The sequence below is a fragment of the Dipteris shenzhenensis genome, chromosome 7 (genome assembly GCF_047967505.1).
Source record: "Dipteris shenzhenensis isolate YYH24624 ecotype China chromosome 7, Dip_SZ_1.0, whole genome shotgun sequence".
Lineage (NCBI taxonomy): Eukaryota > Viridiplantae > Streptophyta > Polypodiopsida > Gleicheniales > Dipteridaceae > Dipteris > Dipteris shenzhenensis.
The window spans coordinates 625,989-645,030 of record NC_141602.1 but is presented as its reverse complement, the minus strand read 5'-3'; the positions used below and the strand labels follow the sequence as shown (position 1 = coordinate 645,030).

Here is a 19,042-nt window from a genome sequence, read left to right as displayed (position 1 = left end):
CATCATGACTTATCAGACTCTTTAGAATGGAGACTCTTTATGGACAACTGCTGAGGATCTTCTTGCTAGTGCTTGAAAAGTTTCTCTCTATTGAAGGGCTTAGGTAGTCTTGTATGTACACTCAAAATTAGCCCACTTATAGTGTTTGTGTGGTATGTTTGTGTGGTATCTGGAAACAACTCTTCTCTACTCATGGCCGAGCCTTTGTCTTTTCTGAGCTCAAGTGGTTCCCTAGATCCTCTTCCAAATTCCATTGGTTGTCTCATACTAGCTCCGAATTCATGGCAGCTTCTTGGTTTTCCATATTATGCCAACCTCTAGAGCCTCTTCACAAGTATTCCTCTTATCTTGCCACGTATCTTTCTCTCCTCACTGAGCACATGCTAGACATTCTTGCAAGAGCTAAACAATATGAAGAAAATAACCTTGCAAGATGCTGATCGCCTTAAATTGTTTTGAGAAAAATTTTTTGTAGTAATATGCTAAACTGATTAGCTGATGTAACTCAGCTCAGGTTAGCATAGACTGCTGCTGGTGGAAACTGTGCACTCAATCCTATGGAATTCTCACTCCCCAATAGGATCACCAAATGTTGATGGTCTTTTTCCATGTTCCTGAGTTGATTGACTAGACACCCGTGGCCGAGCCTGGTGCAAACGAGCTCTCAAACAAAGATGCTCTCACTTGCAGTTCATGGGTTGCTATGTAGGGCTATGAGCTGATGTGGAAAACAAATAGAAAGAGATGTCAAAATACTAACACAAGGGGACACACCGAGCAAGCAAAATATATGAAGCGAGGCACACAGTGCTTTAACGGAGAGGTAGATGGTTATAGAAAATCCAATGCCAATTGTATTAGAAAGTAGTTCCTTGCTTACAATAGCACATGGCTGCACAATTTATAATAGTTCCACTTAGACATCAACTCAAACTCACCTTCCCTATGCCTTGACTAGGCCAAAAGCTCTATGAGCCCTTGAATTGACCTAGACTCTCTTACTTAGTCTCTGGATTAGTCTCACCAATTCTTTGTAGTCTCACAACACTCTATCTTCTCTAGGACTATTGAATCTTCTATCTAAATAGGAGTTTACCGACTACCTCATGGCGAGCTCACCACCTTCTAAAACTAACTTGGTGGACCGCATTCCACCATTAGTCATTGCTAGTGGATTCTTGCTTTTTTCCAAAATACATGGAGCTCTTTCATGTTGGCACTGCTTGGACCTTTGCCACTTCCACACTATCTGCCACATCAGCTCATTGAGCTGAGATCTGCATGGCGAGTCCACCACCCCACGAGACTCCTGTTAACTAGGTGTCAACATTACCACCCCACGTAAAGGATGTATAGTTGCTAACAAACTTGTCAATACATGATTTGGAAGGTGACCAATAGGAGTGGTAAAAATTTGCTATTGGGTAGATGTGAAACATCTCCTTGCTTACCAAGTTAGCCGAGAAGCCTCTCCATCCATCAAGCTTTCTATGGAATCTTTTATAGCCAAGCTAATCTAAAATCCTCTGTACACCTCCTTTAAGTGTAGCATACCCAAATTTTGTATGACTAATAATTGAGGTAGGCCTTGCAAAAGAGGTCTCGCCACTCAATAACCTCTTGAACATCCTAATCAATGTTTCTTGGAGTCAGAGTAGAGTCATTTGTGAATTGCCGATTGATTAAGTTTTTGTTTGAAGGAAGTTCAAGTCCTTTTAAGATACTTTTGCACTTTGCCCTATAGTAGCTATTAGAGGGGGTCAGCTGCAAATAGCAAAACGAAGAGGGGAAATAGGGCAAACTTGTCTTATGGACTTCCAAGACACATATCTTGAAGGGGTTGGATGAGAAAATCTTGTTCAAGCTTCTCATAGGCTTTATAAAAATCTACCTTTAGAGAATAGATATCTTGGTGTGTCCTTAGCATATTCACATCCTTCCCCCAAATTTACAATTTCCTCTAAAAGGTGCCTCCCATTGATAAAGCCTTCTGATCTTGTAGTATCCAAGTGCCCTTCTTTTTTTGATTTCTCAAGGAAAGAGCTTTGGCAAAAAATTTGTAACTGCAGTTAAGCATAGTGAGAGGCCTCCAATTTTTTAGATCTCCTCTTTCCTTCCTTAGGGATTAGTTTTGTTTGATAATCCCACCATTAATGTGATTAGGAAGTTAATGGTATTGTAGGTTTTCCTATTAGAGAAGAAGCAAACAAGGACCTACCACCTCCCAAAAAGTTTTATATAAATAAACCAAGTAAAGTGGCTTGTGGCTCGAGAGAGCATAAAGTCTAAGAGACAAGTCTAATAGTTTGACTCATTAAGTCTTGAGTTATGCATGCTCTATCTGGCCTTGCTTCTCTTCTTAGATCACCTACCTATCTATTTGACCATGTGAAGGTACCCTAGCTACACGTATCCATAAGGTGAAGAGTGTCTTTTAGATTCTCCCAATTCATTGCCTCTAACTATCATGACCTTGCCCAACCATCTATCTTTCCGGTCTTCTACCATATCAAATCATCAAGAATAAAAGCATTACCATCTAAATCTAATGACAAGTCCCAAGTGCTTATTGTGTCCTGAGTACAAGTAGGGGCATACACAAACATGATTGTGAAGAATTGCACACCTTCCATACGGCATTCCAATGCAATCAATGTTTGTTCCCCATCTGTGTTTACCTTGATAACACCATCGTAGTGGGAGAGCACACCAATGGTAGTGCCCCATCTAGCCTCTTCACGATTAGTGAAGAACCATTCTCTCATTCGTTCAACCACTTCTAGCCTATTCTCGAGACTTAGATTTGTAACCTTAACTTCCTGTAATGCTAAAAAAGTTGGAGAGAGGGCATTGGCTCTCAGCCAACTAGCCAAAAGCTCCCCTTTGGAGGGGTCTATTAATCGACACATTAAGTATGTTGAAGGAGATTGGTTTACTTACCATTCGTTCTTCTACCCCTTTTTAGCCCTGGGGTTAGGGCTCTTTGTTTGAGCTACTATCTCCTTAAATATAGAAAGCCTTATGTTGTTTTGTAAGACATCAAGCCTTGAATAGAGAAATCCTTCTTTTTTTCCAAGGCTCGAGGGAGTTCTTCCTCTGAATAGTCATCATCATGCCTTCAGTAACCATTGAATCTACATTAGTTATGTCTCCTTCAAACTTATTTGACCACCCTACTTTGACATATGTGGCTTCAAGATTATGTTCATGCTCTTGAATGCACAGATCAATCTCTTGGTAAGCTAGGGCTTCCTTCAAAGGAGTTTTTGGTAATGATACGTGTGTCCTCTTTCCTTACTTCTTTGGTAGCGGGTGCTACTACCTCAACTTTCTCCCCCTGTTTTACTCTTCCCCAAATTAGGGGTGCTTGACTTCATTTGTGTTTGAAACAACCTGAGGTACATGAGCAACCCTGAAGCTTTGGGTTTGGATTTCTTTTGAAGGTGGGCCGTGTGTAAACGTTGTTCGGGGAGTTGCTCCCGATTCATACATCGCAGTGCGCACAGTCTCTGAGCCAGCCTGAGGCGATGGAAGAGGTGGGTTGGTTCTCGGTGTGGGCGCAGCCGGATCAGGATCAACCTGGCCTTATTACTCCCGCCATGCGCAAACTCAGAGACAGATTCGATGGTCCGGATTTCGAGCCCCATGTTACCATCCTGGGTGTGCAGAGACTTACCCTGCAACGTGCTTCCGAGTATCTCCGAGCTGCTTGTCTTTCCCTGCGTCCGTTCACTTGCCGTTTGACTCACGTTGATTGCGGTCAGAGCTTCTACCAGTGTGTTTACATGTTGGCTGAGACTTCCGACGAGGTACATAACAGATACGGAACTACAAAATTCAGATTAGTTTTCTTCGCTCTGGTTTTCCCGGCTGCCTTGATGCGGTGTGCCTCTCTACTTCTAAGTTTCTTCGACAGTGGCAGCAAGAAGGCCTTTATCTAACTGCAGTCTAGCGATTACTTTTTGTCTTGGTCCCTATCGTATCATACTTGCAAGTGACTTGAGTTCCCAGGTTTTGTTGGGACCATCCATCTGATCCATCGAGCGTTCCTGACCTTGCTCAAACGATTTGTTTCCCAATCGTTAAACCCTTGGTTTGGAGAGGAAGAAGTGCTGCAGGATACAAAGGGGCGAGGCAAACGGAACGAATATGTTAAATGGAGAGCGAGGTATATTTAGCCACTGTCAGAGTAGCGAACTACGTTACTGACAACAATTCCATTGAAAATTTATTGATTGATCACACTGGGAAATTCAAGAATTCACCTTTAAGAATCACATCCACAATGTGCAAAAGCGGAGCAATCTAGACTTGTATACTTACACCCTGATACCTAGCTAGCCTCCCACGCGGTGGGAGAATGGAGAACACTGATATATATCCAACTTATACTCACAAACAACACTTAGGTCCTAGACACTGAACAGTACTAAACGAACAGCAAGATATCTCAATATTTTGCCAAAATGGCCAAGACTATTCACAAAGGTGTTCCCTCAGAGTCCCATCACATGCAGCGGAAGCTCAGTGGTGAGCTTAGGATCTGCTCCTACGTCTCTGCCCTGAACTAACTTATTGCTGTGTGCTCCTTCAGTGAGCTTCTGTGGCTTTCTGCAAGTGCTTGGCAAGGCCCCATATGGGCCCTTATGTAGGGAAGGGGCCCCCCACTCTGGAGGGGCCCAGATCTGGCCGTCCTAACAAACTATCCGTGAATGGCCAACCAGTCTGTGGGTCAGCTGCCCCTAAAGACTGCCTTAGATGACCGACTGGTGCTGTGCAAGAGCAGCAATACACAAGGCACCTGTCTGCAGACAGGTGGAGACTCCACGATCAATTGCAGGCTGCCATGTGGAAGGCCTCAGTGGACACATGTTTTGAGCCTTGACAATGTATTATTTCACTCTGTAGAACTCAATTTCCGGTTTATGAATATCGGGCCTTAAATTTCATCCACTCTTTTGTGGGGCTGTGGCTTGTAGGTTACTAGGCTACAGCCCCTATTGGCTTCTATGTTGAACCGTCAAATGGAGTTTTTACTTAAGCAGCATGCGACCAGTCTAATCCATTTTGATAAGTTGTAGCTAAGCATAAACTTGGAGATGAGGCTCATATGCAAAGATCTCTAATGTGTGCCTTTATGTAGCTTTTGAATGTTTTTTAAAGGAGCTTTGCGTGAACTTTTGTGGGGCCGTGGCTTTTAGGTTACTAGGCTACAGCCCCTATTGGCTTCTATGTTGAACCGTCAAATGGAGTTTTTACTAAAGTAGCATGCAACCAGTCTAATCCATTTTCATAAGTTGTAGCTAAGCATAAACTTGGAGACGAGCCTCATATCCAAAGATCTCTAATGTGTGCCTTTATGTAGCTTTTGAATGTTTTTTGAAGGAGCTTTGCGTGAACTTTTGTGGGGCTGTGGCTTACAGGTTACTAGGCTGCAGCCCCTATTGGCTTCTATGTTGAACCGTCAAATGGAGTTTTTACTAAAATAGCATGCCCAAGTTTTTACAAATGAAGTTTTCGTCCAAGTTGCGGCCTGCTGGTATTGCGATAATTCTTTCTATCTTAAATGGTGTGTTGCCCTATCAGCTAGATTTAGATTTAGATGCTCGTTTGGGAGAGACTAAAATGAAATCGTTTAGACTTCACAAGCAGTTGTAGCTTGAATGAAGAGATTTGGACTACTTTTTGATTAGCCTTCTCCTTTAGTGCTAGCCTTCGTCATGGCTGAGTTTGCCCTTCACCTCCGGAGTGGCGATAGAAACTCAGTACGAAGACTTTGTATAAATGGATGCTCAAGTACGTGTGGGTGCGTGGATTTGTAAGTGTGAGAGCATACTTTTATACTATGGTCTACACCTAGTGTTGGGCGCTGATGACGTCAGTGGGGATGTCAAAGTAGCTAGTCCCTACTATGCGTGATGGAGTTTATGGTTTTCAATCTTATGAGTGACTCTCGTGAGATTGAAAGTGCACTATGTTGTGTTTTTAGAGGATGAGTTCTAGGTATATTTACTAAAGTAGCATGCAACCAGTCTAATCCATTTTGTGCTGAGGGCTTGCTGACGAATGTGCCTTGTGCTAAGGGCTTACTGAGAAATATGAATGATCAGTATGTGTGGGCCAATCCATGCTAACATGTGAAGCATCTGCATCTGATCTCTCAAGGCCAATGATGCTTGAGTCTGCATCATGCATTGATACATACCCTGTGGCAATGAACGGTTGAATAAGGCTCTTTTTCCACTCATGGATCTCATCCGGAGTGATGACTCGTGTATCATCAACTATGTGATAACAACTCCATGCTGGAGGCGGCGGACTGGTGCTCTGTATAAGAGGCTTACACGTGTACCGACGACGAGAGTGTCTACCCATGAGAGCACTGTATGAGAGCTGCCACTTGGGGGTTTACGCTAAACTGTCAGCTGTGAACCAAGTCATGTGATGGAAGAACAATTGTGTGCCAAGGATCAAGCCTGTAATGAAATGATGACAACCAAGAGACTATACAGGCTAATGTATGTGTGCAAGAGCCAATGCTTGAAAATAGTCAGCAAACGCGTGCCTTTATGTAGCTTTTTAATGTTTTTAAAAGGAGCTTTGCGTGAACTTTTTGTAAGCTTCAATTTTTTTTGCATGCATGATAACATCTTTGTATTATAATAGAGAATGATTTGGTTTGTAATTCATACTAACATGTTAGTGCGTTGACAACTTGACTAATTAAGAATTTTGGACCTAGAGTCCCCATGTCATTTGCTATACATATTATGCAGGGAGGTTTTAAACATCTTGAATACTATACGCGTCCTTTTTTCTTATTCACCTAGCATGATGGATGAGTTCACATATGAGGATTATTATGGCTTAAAGCTTGTAATGTAAGAAATTTTAGGTAAAGGTCAAAGGTGGATCCTGTGGGAGATTGACCAATTGTTGTTGATTGATTTTCTAGGTGATGCAAGCCCATCGGCATGTACAAAGGTCTTTTGGACTCTCAAATTCATCTGAAGGTACAAATTTATCCTACTCTACTAAGGCAAGGAATATTTATCAATACTTTTAACTCTTATTCTTAGTACATCTCCCTTGGACTCCACAAGAAATTCCTTGTATGGAAGGAGGCTTCTCTCCTATGAGCTCGCTGCTCCTCCCCTCGCTCGCCCCCCTGGATCTTCTTCTCCACCTCCTCCGTGCTTCTCTTCCCTCCTGCCACTGACTTCCTCTCCCCCTCCCGTGCCCTTGTGCCTCAGCCTGCGGCTTGGTGAAAGGTCTCGCCCCTGTTTGGGGGCTGGGCACTGCCCGCAGTGCTGCGTGGGCCTGGTGGCTCCTCTGCTAAGCTCTAGGAGTCTAGGAGGGGCTCAGCCCTCCCTCAATAGCTTAGGGAGTCTGGCCAGCAGCTCACCCTTTGGCTCGCCCTGCTCGTAGGCAGTAGGGGTCGATGGTCAGGCCTCCCTCTGAGGTGGTGCGCTCTTCCAGCGTTCCAAGCTGCCCCCCCGCCCCCTCAAGGTGTTTTTTCGGCGGTACCCTCAGCTTCTCAGCTCTCTTTTCCAACCCTTTCCTAGCATTTTGGGAGGTGCTTGTTCTCTCAGATTTATGGAGTTCTCTTCTTGGAGGTGCCTTGTAGTTTTTTTGGGCTTTTTCTTTTTGGCGCTGTCCCTCTTGGAGCAGCCCACAACTGGCCTCTGGCTGGCTGTGTTTTTTGGTTTTTTCGGAGTGGTTTTCCAGACGGCTGATGCCTTTGTACCCCCTGCTTGGAACTCCCCTTTGCTGGTTCCTTTTTGCCAGCCTTTGGGGGTCCTTCGAGAGGCCTATTCCTTGCCCAGCCTTACCCCTTTTTCCTTTCCTTCCTCTTGCAGCGCAGCATTGTATTTTCTTCTGAAAAACGAATCTTAGTGGTGACTGTTGGTCTAGGCAGAGGGGCTGACATGGCCATTAAGGTTCTTCACCAGGTGAAGCGTTAATGTGCCACGTGTCAGGCATGCAACCTACCAGCTCCACTTTTAGCATCTTTCCCCCACTTTTAGCATCTTTTCCCCTCCTTTAGGGCAGATGGCGTCCAAATCAAGGGCCTGCTCAAGAATTCGCCCACCTCTGCATCTTCTCCTGCTCCTCCTTGCTGCACCAGACCTTCCAGAGGTTGCTGGTCGCTGTTTTGCTGCTGTTTCCTTGCATCAAGCCCTGTTGCATGAGTCAAGGAGCACCTTCTGCGATCTCTGGAGCTCATCTTGGTGCATATTTGCTGCTGTACGGTGTGTTTTTCAGCCTGTACGGATTGACAGTCTGTACAGATTGTACGGACCTTGTTTCAGGCATCTTGTGCTTGCACGCAGCCCTAGGCTGGTTTTCTTGCTGCAAATTGCTGTGAAACTCTGTTTTGAAGTCTTTGGCGGGGTTCTGGATACCACGGGGACATGTTCTTGTGAGGAGCAGGTGTTTTTGGTTGCAGCCCGTGTTGTGGGCGCGCAATCCCAGATTTCCAGCCCAATTGCTCTTTGCTTTCACTGTGGGATTGGTTTCTAGTTCTCTACAGGATTCCCTGGGTGTGTTGCAATCACCTAGTTACAGAGCGTGAACCGAGGTTGAGACCAGGTTGTTGAGGTCAGAGGATGCCTATGCCTTGCTCTAGCAGTTGGGATGCACAGTTTGCCAGTTCGATGTAGTGTGTGCCTAGTGTGGGCCGGTGAGCAGTGATAACCAGTGGGATCAATTCAGGGTGCGCCTTGGTTGTAATTTTTCTATTACTTTTTCACTAAAGAAGAATAAAGAAATACCTTAAGGGGCGCCAAGTGTTTGGGGCCAATCGGTGTCACTGTGTGATCATTGAGCAGGGGCATTCTAGCCTCACCTGTACTTTCTTTTATGCTATTTGATGTGGTGTGTTTAATTGGGTGCTAAGTGGCTATAATTGACGGTGTGATCAGAATTAGTTGTGGTTTACCGCCCTTTGGGGTTCCGAAGGTTGGTTACAGTGGTTCCATTGCTGGATCACACTCTCTTTCTACAGGAGGTGGGCCCTGATAGCTTTGAGTGAAGAGAAGTGGTTATTGCATCTGTATTACAGCCACTACGTCACACCGTGAGCGGTCATAGACTCTATCCACGTAGGAGGAGGCAGAGTTGTTAGATGGCCATGAGGAAGAGCCTTATGCCACTGGTGATAATGCACTTGATGGGGACAGCATGTTCCCTTTGAGTCTATGCATGCAGCTCCTCAAGATGAGGAGTCGTTTGGTGAGCCAGATGATTCAGAGACCGAAGCTCTCCATAAAATGCGAGTGGCAGGTACCATGGAAGCTTTTAATTTACTCACGCAAAACCTTGCAGAAATCGTGCAAGCGCCTCCCAGAAGCAAGGAGGTAGCCAAGGAAAAGGAGAGACACAGGCATGTATCTTTCAGTGGACAGCCACCAGAGATGCCTTTGCATGGATTTGGGATGGGAAATGCCCAGCAGCCCGCAATTTTGCAGCAAAATCCCTCGCAAGGGAATAATTTTCAGTTTGTGCATCAAGGACAGCAGTCCTACCCTCAGCTTGTGATGCAACCAGGTTATTTTGGCTGTGGATCAGTTTTCCAGGCCATGGTGGGACAGCCCATGGGAGGAATGGGTATGCTAGGTTCTCAGAATGTTCCATTCCAGCCCGGCATTCAGCCGGTTGAGCAGCCTATGATGGGAGCATGATGCAGCCCGGGGGTGCAAATGTAACGTACGCCAACATGGGGATGCAGCCTGGAATGCAGACAGGGGTGCCTGGTATGCAGGGTGGTTCCTTGGCACCCCGCTAGATGTTTGGTACGGGACTAGGCATGGGTAATCCCAGTATGGGAACTAGAACTAATGTACTTGGAATGATGCAGCCCCCACACTTACAGTGTATGACAATCTGGCGCCTAAGGGCAAACTAAAGGACTTCAAAGAAGGTGGGGCAGTAGTCAAGTTTGAGACTTTCAGTGGGATGCAGGACCGGTTGAAAGCTTTGATGTATTTGCAATAGTTTGATGCTGCGTATACCGGAGGTAACTTCACTGAGAGCTCAAAAATCAGAAAAGCCGCCAATTTCTTGAAGGGTAAAGCCCTCCAGTGGTGGATTTGTAGGGAAGAGCTCCCACGACATGGGTTGAGTTTAAGCAGTTGTTTTCAGCGGCATGGCTGACCACCACGTTTGAAGTGGACATTATGACTCAGTGGCATCAGCTTAATGCAGAAATTTGGATGAATACAACAAGAAATTTTGGGATGCCTTGTTACCTGTCAGTTCTTACCGTCAGGTTCCCTTTTCTGGGCAGGTTGAGAAATACTGCTGTGGATTGCCTAAAGAGAGAAGGGATTATTGCTCAAAAACACAGGTAACAAATCTGTCCCAACTCATAGAGAATGCAAATACAGCATATGCTTTGATGCAGGGACGGATCAGTGGGTTCAAAAACACGGGAAACAAAGGTAATGGCAGGGAAGATTTTAAAAAGGCTAAGCGATTCAAAAAACCAGCAAAATCAGCCTTTGTTGCAGGCCAGAGGTGTGGACAGCCTTCGTCACGACCTCGGTTGTCTCCCGAGGAGAAGCAGGCACTATTTGATGCCTGCAAGTGTTTATTTGCAAGCAGGAAGGCCATAGAGCCCATGAATGCCCTCATCGGAAGAGGAAGACTTTTGCAGAGTTAAAGCATGAGCATAAAGAGGAAAAGAAAGATGACACAAGGGGGAAAAAGCCAAAACTGAGTGCTGGTCTGTTGCTTGATGTTATTGGAGGCACGCATGAATCAGAGAAAACAGAGTTATGCAGGGCTTGGGGAAAGATCAGGGATCAATCATGTTTTATTTTCTTTGATCCGGGAGCCTTAGCGAATTTCATTTCACCTGAGCTCGCAGCAAAGTTGGGTATACGTGCAGAAGATATGGGAGCTCAGTGTGAAGCAAACATGGCTAATCCTGAGTTGGTCACTCCTGTCACTCCGATCATCGGGAAGCTGCGGTTGCACATTCAGAACTATGTGACAGAAGAGTTTTATATTATGCCACTACTTGAGTGTGACGTTTTGTTGGGGATGCCATGGTGTTACCGAGTTGGAGGTGTGCTTGATACCAGAAACAAGAAGTTGACACTTACTCATCAGGGAAAGACCCATGTTCTTGATGTAAAACATAAGGGAGAGTTAGTCCTTGTTGTATCAGCTTCTGCTATTACAATTATAATGAAAAAGCATCTTTCAGCTTACTTGATTTTTGCAAAAGAGGGCTCTCTGAGTGAGGAAAATCTCAGCCTTTCAGAGCTTTTGAGGAACTCAAAGAGAAGTTATGCTCAGACCCCGTGATTATTCTACCAGACTTACAAAAACCATTTGTTGTCCATTGTGATGCTTGTGGACATAGCATCGGGGGTGTGCTTATGCAGGATGGAAGAGCTGTGGCATATGAGAGTAGGGTTCTCAGTGATGCAGAGTACCACATGCAGGTTTATGAACAGGAGATGTTCGTTGTTATTCATGCACTTACTACGTGGAAGCACTATCTTTTGGGTGCTGATTTTTATGTGCAGACATGAGGTAGTTTTTTCACTCAGAGGAAGCTGTCCGAGAAGCACATGTGGTGGGCCAATTTTCTTTCTATGTTCCATTTTCAGATAGTGCATGTGCCGGGCAATAAAAATGTGGTAGCAGATGCTCTTTCGAGGAGGCCGTATGCAGATGCAGTGTCTAAAAAGCCTCTAGTTTCAGCAGTGACCATTTCTTATCACAATGAATTGGATGCCATGATAGATCAGTATGCAGATGATGCTGATTTTTCACGGGTACATGAACAGCTTGTTTCTGGGCAGAAGCATGACCATTATTGCCTCAAGAATGGTTTTATGATGATGCATGGAAGACTCTGCAGATGTCACCAAGCAGCTTAGGCACAAGGTTCTCACAGAAAGTTATGCTCTGCCATACGCTGGTCATAGAGGTATTGAGGCTCCTGTTAAGGCTGTGGAACATTATTTTTATTGGCCTATGTTGAGAAAGGATGTGGATGCCTATGTCAGGACATGTATCACTTGCCAGAAGGCAAAATATGATAGGCAAAAGCCAGCGGGGCTGTTGCATCCTTTGCGAGATAGGCCTTGGCAGAGTATTGGCATGGATTTCATATTTGATTTGCCTCGTACATCCAGTGGACATGATACGATATGGACTATAATTTGCAGATTCAGCAAACAGGCCCATTTCATTCGAGTAAAGAAAAAGATTACAGTAGATCAAATGGCAAGACTTTTTATGTCGCATGTGTTCAAACATCATGGGATGCCTCAATCAATTGTCAGTGACAAAGATCCCTGGATGACTAGTCTTTTCTGGAGAGGTATTTTCGAAAACATGGGTACATCTCTGAATTTTTCGTCCTCCTTTCATCTAGAGTTAGATGGGCAGTCCGAAGAGGCGAATTCCACCGCCTTGGATCTTCTCAAGTGCTATGTTTCAGATCAGCAATCAAAATGGGAGCAGTTTTTGCCACTTGTCGAGTTTGCATACAATAATACGGTGCATTCTTCCACAGGAAAAGCACCCTTTGAAATTTTGGCAGGGGAACGTAAGGTTCCACCCATTTTGCACACGAAGGAGAAGATTTTTGAAGCGGACAGGTTTGTGGAAAGTTTGTATGTTACCTATCAAAAGGTCAAATTAGCCCTCCAGAAAAGCCAGGATAAGCATAAAAGGGCAGCAGATAAGCACCGCCGTGAAATGATCCTGAAAGAAGGAGATTGGGTGCTGCTGCGTTTTCTGAAAGCACGATTAAAGAAGATGAAAGGCAAGGATAAAGTGTACACAAAGTTAAAGATGTGGTACTATGGTCCCTTTCAGATTTTGGCACCGATAAATGATGTAGCTTACAGGTTGAAGCTACCGGATCACTGGACCATTTATAATGCTTTTCATGTTTGTTTGTTGAAACCTTTTCAAGGTGAAGTGCCAGATGATATACTCCATGAGGATCATCCCAAGGTTGAAGAACTTGATGAGGTACTTGTTCGTGAGCAGAGATTGTCACACTCTGACAGGAAAGTACGGCGTCGCACTCAGCGTCGCTACTTGGTAAAGTTTAGGAATTATTGGATGCGAAGTGGTTGGAGGAAGGTGAACTAGCAGATTCACTTGAGCTAGTGCAGCTCTATTTGGATGCATTCCTATGCCGACTGCGGTCGAGGGACATACAGGTTCAGTTGAGCATCAGTCTGGAGCGATACCTGGTGCTCAAGAGGGCGGTCATGCCTCCATCTCAGACAGCTCACAGGATATCATAGGGTCACTTGGTGATACTTCATGTTCACCCGAGGTGCTGTTGGCTGACAATATTTCTGCCAGGAGACTCTTATGATGAGTGTATTAGTCACTCCAATTGGTTATGCCTGGACTTATGGATGGATTCACGTGCTCTCTTAGACCATATGTTCATGGCCAGTTGTATATCATTGTATATCATTGGAAGGGTCATTCATGCCCTCTCTCTTTCATTGTTATTTGCTGTAATTTGGAGCAGCAAACCATTATGTTTGCTGTTTCAAGAGGGGGGTATGTCACAAGGACGTGAATTTTGTAAGCAAATAAGCTATGACTAAGTTTGTAACCAGTTTGGCCATGGGGGATTGGCCTAGAGGAGCGGTGAGTTCCTGAAAGCCCCTAGTGTTAACATCTAACTGGACACACTGGCTAGACCTAACTATTAGAATCAAGGTATGGTATCACTTTGACCTTGCGGAGGGGTGTGACGGAGCTAGGAAGTTTGCCCCGAGATAGATTCCCAAGTTTCACGTGGGAAGAGGGGTTAAAAAGGATTAAAAGGTTGCCCCTAGACAGTGCCAATGTTTGCCATTGGTTAGTGAGGTTAGAGCCTTTAAAAGTTGCCCCTAAGAAACCATTGTTTTCTTGGTACAGGGGGTTATGGGCATTAATGTGCCACGTGTCCAAAGTTGCCCCTAGGAAACCAACGTTTCCTTGGTACAGGGGGTTAGGGGCATTAATGTGCCACGTGTTAGGCATGCAACCTACCAGCTCCACTTTTAGCATCTTTTCCCCTCCTTTAGGGTAGATGGCGTCTTAATCAAGGGCCTGCTCTAGAATTTGCCCACTTCTGCATCTTCTCCTACTCCTTGCTGCGCCAAACCTTCCAGAGGTTGCTGGTCGCTGTTTTGCTGCTGTTTCCTCGCATCCAGCCCTGTTGCACGCAGCCCAAGTCAAGGAGCACCTTCTGTGATCTGTTGGAGCTCATGTTGGCGCATATCTGCTGCTGTATGGCGCGTTTTTCAGGCTGTACAGACTGACAAACAGTCCATATAGACTGTACAGACCTTGTTTAAGGCATCTTGTGCTTGCACGTGGCCCAAGGCTGGGTTTTCTTGCTGCAAATTAGGGTTTCTGGCTGTGAAACTCTGTTTTGAAGTCTTTGGCGGGCTTTTGGATACCACGGGGACATGTTCTTGTGAGGAGCAGGTGTTTTTGGTTGCAGCCCATGCTGTGGGCGCGCAATGCCGGATTTCCAGCCCAGTATCTCTTTGCTTTCATTGTGTGATTGGTTTCTAGTTCTCTGTTTTGAGATTCTCTATGTGATTCCCTGGGTGTGTTGCAATCACCCAGTTACAGAGGGTGAACCCAGGTTGAGACCAGGTTGTTGAGGTCAGAGGATGCCTATGCCTTGCTCTAGCAGTTGGGATGCACAGTTTGCTAGTTCGATGCAGTGTGTGCCTAGTGTGGGCTGGTGAGTAGTGATGGCCAGTGGGATCAGTTCAAGGTGCTGGGCTGCGTGCACAAGCTCTTGAGCTAAGGATGACCAAACAGCTAACTGTGCGGCAGTGTGTATAGAAAGCTCTCCGGGTGATGTGCATTGGCTCGTGAAATGAGCTTGGGTCGAGCTCCGGGCCTGGTCAAGAGTTCACTCATGCTTTCCAGTGATTGCCATTAGGTAGTGAGCTGTGTTTTGGAGAGACTTGCTTGGCAGGGTGATACATAGTGAATGCTTGCAGACAAATTCGCGCTTCTAAGGATTGAGGGCAGGCTAACTAGCTTTCACCCATTGCTTGGGTACTCCAGTGAGTCAGTGGACACTTGCGGCAGTTTGTGAAGTTGTGTGACTCCATATGGGCTAGTAGCAACAGCTCCCAAGTTTTATGTAGGTGTTTGCACTGAAATGGATGCCTATTGTCATTGGGATTTGAGAGCAGGGCCCAACAAGGCTAATGTTTGGGATATTGATGCCTAATAAGAGTGGGAAGAGCACTAAATGCAAGTGAGTTTGAGTTCATTGTGTAATTGAGTAGGAGCACTCTAGCTCCCCCAATCTGTGTTTGAATTACTTGCTGAATATTCAAGTGTGAAGGCTTTGGTTGGTTAGCTGTTTATACTGCCCTCTTGAGGTTGGTTTCATGTACTAACATCCAAGGGAGGCCTCACGGGCCTATGGGACAAAGCACAGCAAATGGAAAGAAACTCATACAAGCCACAAGGGGCTGAAGCAAAGCGCACGCTAGGGCCCTTGTGAGTACTATGCTAAACTAAACTACATGGCTCAAAATGTCAAAGTAAAAGATGGAGCTGAAAAACTCATGAAGTTGGGACTTAGTAAGCCGCAGCTAGGCACCAAGGTGGCTCTCCGTTGGGCTGCAAAGATAGCTCAGATCTGCGTTTGTCGGGCTGTCTTCCCCCGTGGTGGAGGGTGTGGTCTCCTCGACCTCTGTATCCAAAGAGCTATATAAGGAGTGACGCCCCGTCTAGGGCGGTCTCCTCCAAGGAGGGCGGAGATGGATCAGACCTTGATCGTGCATGCCCCAGTCACTCTCTGTTTCATGTGTGGACTCTGGTATTTCTTTATTCTTCTTTAGTGAAAAAGTAATAGCAAAATTACAACAAGGGAGGCCACTGCAAACAGCCCGCATGAGTTGTACAGTTGATCAATACCAACCCCTTCACATGCCCATACAGACTGTACGGCTGATCTGTACATAAGTGTACAACTCTGCCCGTATAGCGACTTGAGAGCCTCCAGCTGCAATGAAGGGTATCATGCTATAAGTGTGAGTCCGTACAGAAACCCGTGCTCAGCTGTACACCTTCAGTAGTAATTAATGCTCTGTACGAGTCTGTACCAACAGTGTTTAAAAGCCTCGTACAGCCGTACGACAGCAGTAATTAACGTTCCGTACAGCCATATGGTCACAAGCATCAATCGATTGCAGGCAGAAACTCCGTGAGATCCCGTCCCCCTTACGTGACGTTTTTTGCCCATTTTCCTTGCCTGGAGTCTTCTAAGGTCTTCCTTGCCAATGTATTTTTCTTGGGTATTTCAAGCAATGGCTGGTCAAGCTAATGATGGTCAAGGAATGCTTGGAAATTACCCTGGTGGTTTTCAGCCTGGGATGCAAGGGATGCAAGGCAATGTATCTGGGGATATGCAGTGATGCAGCCTTCTCAAGGGTGAGTCCTCAGAAATGCATAAGGCAGCCACCTTTTTGAAGGGGAATGCTCTCTAGTGGTGGACAAATTTGCTGCTCCAAAAATAGATCACCCACAAGTTTGGTTCACTTTCAACAGGTATTTCCAGCTAGTTGGTTGACTACTACCTTTGAGGTGGATGTTATGACAGCATGGCACACATTCTGATGACCTAAAAGTTGAAACTGACCAGTGGAGGAATACCAGCTGAAAAAGGATCTGCAAGCTATGACAAGGAGATTAGAAGAGGATGAAGCCATGTACTACTCTATTGCAGTAACTATAAACACATTAGAATGAAGTTTACATCCACAACTTGCAGCCTACTGTCTGCAGTCATTCTGAATTATCGTTCAAGCAAATTGGGAGCTATATTTAGAGCTGTAACACCCATGCTCAATTGCAATCCTCACTATCGGGGCCTTACAGTTTGAGATCTAAGGACCGGTCCAGGTATCCAGAGAGTGGAACATTGACATCAAACACCCCAGCTCCATGTTAGTGTCTCCAGCATTTTATCCTGCCCTACAATACTTCACAAGTCATTACCATCTTGCTCCTGCTTTGTAACCAGCTTCTTCTCTGCCTGTGCTTTGCTGTCAAGGTCCAGACTGGTATTTGTGGTTTCCTTTATACCCTGTGGTAGCTTGTCTAGTGCTTGTTTTGTGTGCAGCACTCGTCCACTATAGGACTTAACACACAGCAAAAGCAGCTTTCTACTGCTTCTCCCTCCAGCCATCCTTTTCTGCTTCCCACAGTTGAGCTTGCTTCTGGCTTACGTGGTTTTTGGAACTTTTTTTAAGACATCACCATATGACAAACCTCATAATGAGCCTCAACGCCCCCCAGTTACCCAGACCTTTACAGCTTCTGCACTATTTATGTACATCTAGCTTCTTGATGTTTCCCTGGATGGACAGTTACCTGCCTTGTTTTGGGCAGGGGGCTCGCCACCTTATTGTTACTCTCCTCAATTTCATTACCGGGGAATCTTTTGAAACCTAGATGGCAGCTTATGCTTGGGTCCTGATGAGGACATAAGCTTACTCTATATTTTCAACACCTCAATATGGAGCCTCCTAGATCCCAATGTCTGAAACTTCCATTCAATCAAAATTTGATGCACTCTTTGTTTTCTTGGTTGATAGTCATTTGTGTTAGGTGTGATGACACTTTCCTAGTTCCTTAGGCTTGTTTTCTTGGTGTGTGTTTAATGGGGAACTCGAAACAAGATGAACCAATGAGGGTACATAAAAACGTCATGCACATTTTTATCCTGAGTAGATTTTTAAAAGCATGTTTAGGGCTGACAAAGGTGTTGTTTGGCAGCTTACATGCCTCATTTGAGCTTGCTTTATGGAGATGTGACCGCTGAAGACAAACAGGAGGCTAAAAAAATAGTTGAAGAGGAGTTTGGAGATCTACTTTGTAACACACAATTTCAAGTTTCCAGTCTCTGTTTGTACAGTACTGACATAAATGACAAGCATCTGGACTCTTGGAGTAAGGTTGTTGAGTATCCTCTTGAAGGCCAGATTGTCTAATGGTTTCTGCTATGTACCTTAAGCCAACAAGCTGACTTACAGCTAATGAAACTCAAGCATGAAAAGTCTAAAACCGGGAAGACGGTCGCAGCTTTCAGTGTCATTGTTCCCGTGCTATAAATCATATAAAAATCTAATTATTTTTATCCTTACATTTTCAAATTTCAGTAAGATTTTGTAGTCTGCTTTTGTAGTATGCATTTAGTGCAGGAAACATAAGAGGGATGCACTGCACAAAATGTCGTTTTGCTTAAATGGTGTACTTTGTTAACTGTCAAAGTTTTTTCGGACATGAAAAATAAAAAACCTGCAACCTGGCCACTGCTTCATTTACTTTTCTTGTAGGTGTTATCAGCACAGTAGGTACAAGCAGTACATTTTCAAAGCTTAGAATTTATACTCTAATGCAGGCCTGTTCTGGGCAGGCTGTCTGCAAGATGTCACATCTTGCAAGCCATATAAACATCTCCATCTTGCAAGCCATATAAACATCTCCATTTGTATTGCTTTTGTTGAATGGGGGAGCAATGGAATGCAAGAGAGCAATAACTGAAGGAACTCAAAATACTTTAAAATGTATAATGAAGTCAAGTGGTTGACCAAGACTAGGACCAAATGTCCTAACGAGCCTAAAGGTCATACCAAGGCTAAGTGCTAACAAATGGTACTGTTGGGTGCGGGGAGCAAAGGAATGCAAGTGCAATGCAAGAGAGCAAGCAACAACTGAAGGACCTCAAAGTTAATGGATTATGAAGAATATAAGTGTGGCCACTATATGGCCCCAAAGTCAACTAGTTGACCAAGACTAGGAACAAATGTCCTTCCTAGCCTACAGGGCCATACCAAGGCTAAATGCTAACAAACCCACCTCCATGGTTGGACATTGGGTGATTGACAATATTCTACCATCCTTGACCCTTACCAATGCAAACCATCCTATTATGGGTGCTTGACAATATCATGGAAGAACACTATACATATCTTTCATTTGCAAACAAATTTTGTTTAAGATTGCTGATTTACGTGCAACACCTCCT

General features: G+C 44.8%; 1 protein-coding gene across 1 annotated transcript; it reads left to right on the top strand.

Moving 5' to 3' along the window:
• The first annotated feature begins 3,451 nt into the window (after nucleotides 1–3,451).
• Nucleotides 3,452–18,153, top strand: LOC147899783 (cyclic phosphodiesterase-like). The gene is made up of 3 exons (XM_087377175.1): nucleotides 3,452–3,809; nucleotides 6,956–7,013; nucleotides 17,791–18,153. The coding sequence occupies exons 1-3, from the start codon at nucleotides 3,528–3,530 to the stop codon at nucleotides 18,003–18,005; spliced, it is 555 nt and encodes a 184-aa protein (XP_087233301.1). The 5' UTR covers nucleotides 3,452–3,527; the 3' UTR covers nucleotides 18,006–18,153.
• The last annotated feature ends 889 nt before the right edge of the window (nucleotides 18,154–19,042 follow it).

Coding starts and splice junctions, on each gene's coding strand:
- LOC147899783 (XM_087377175.1), top strand. CDS start 3,528: ATGGAAGAGGTGGGTTGGTTCTCGGTGTGGGCGCAGCCGGATCAGGAT. Junction 3,810..6,955: donor TGGCTGAGACTTCCGACGAG/GTACATAACAGA, acceptor TTGATTTTCTAG/GTGATGCAAGCCCATCGGCA. Junction 7,014..17,790: donor ACTCTCAAATTCATCTGAAG/GTACAAATTTAT, acceptor GTTGTTTGGCAG/CTTACATGCCTCATTTGAGC.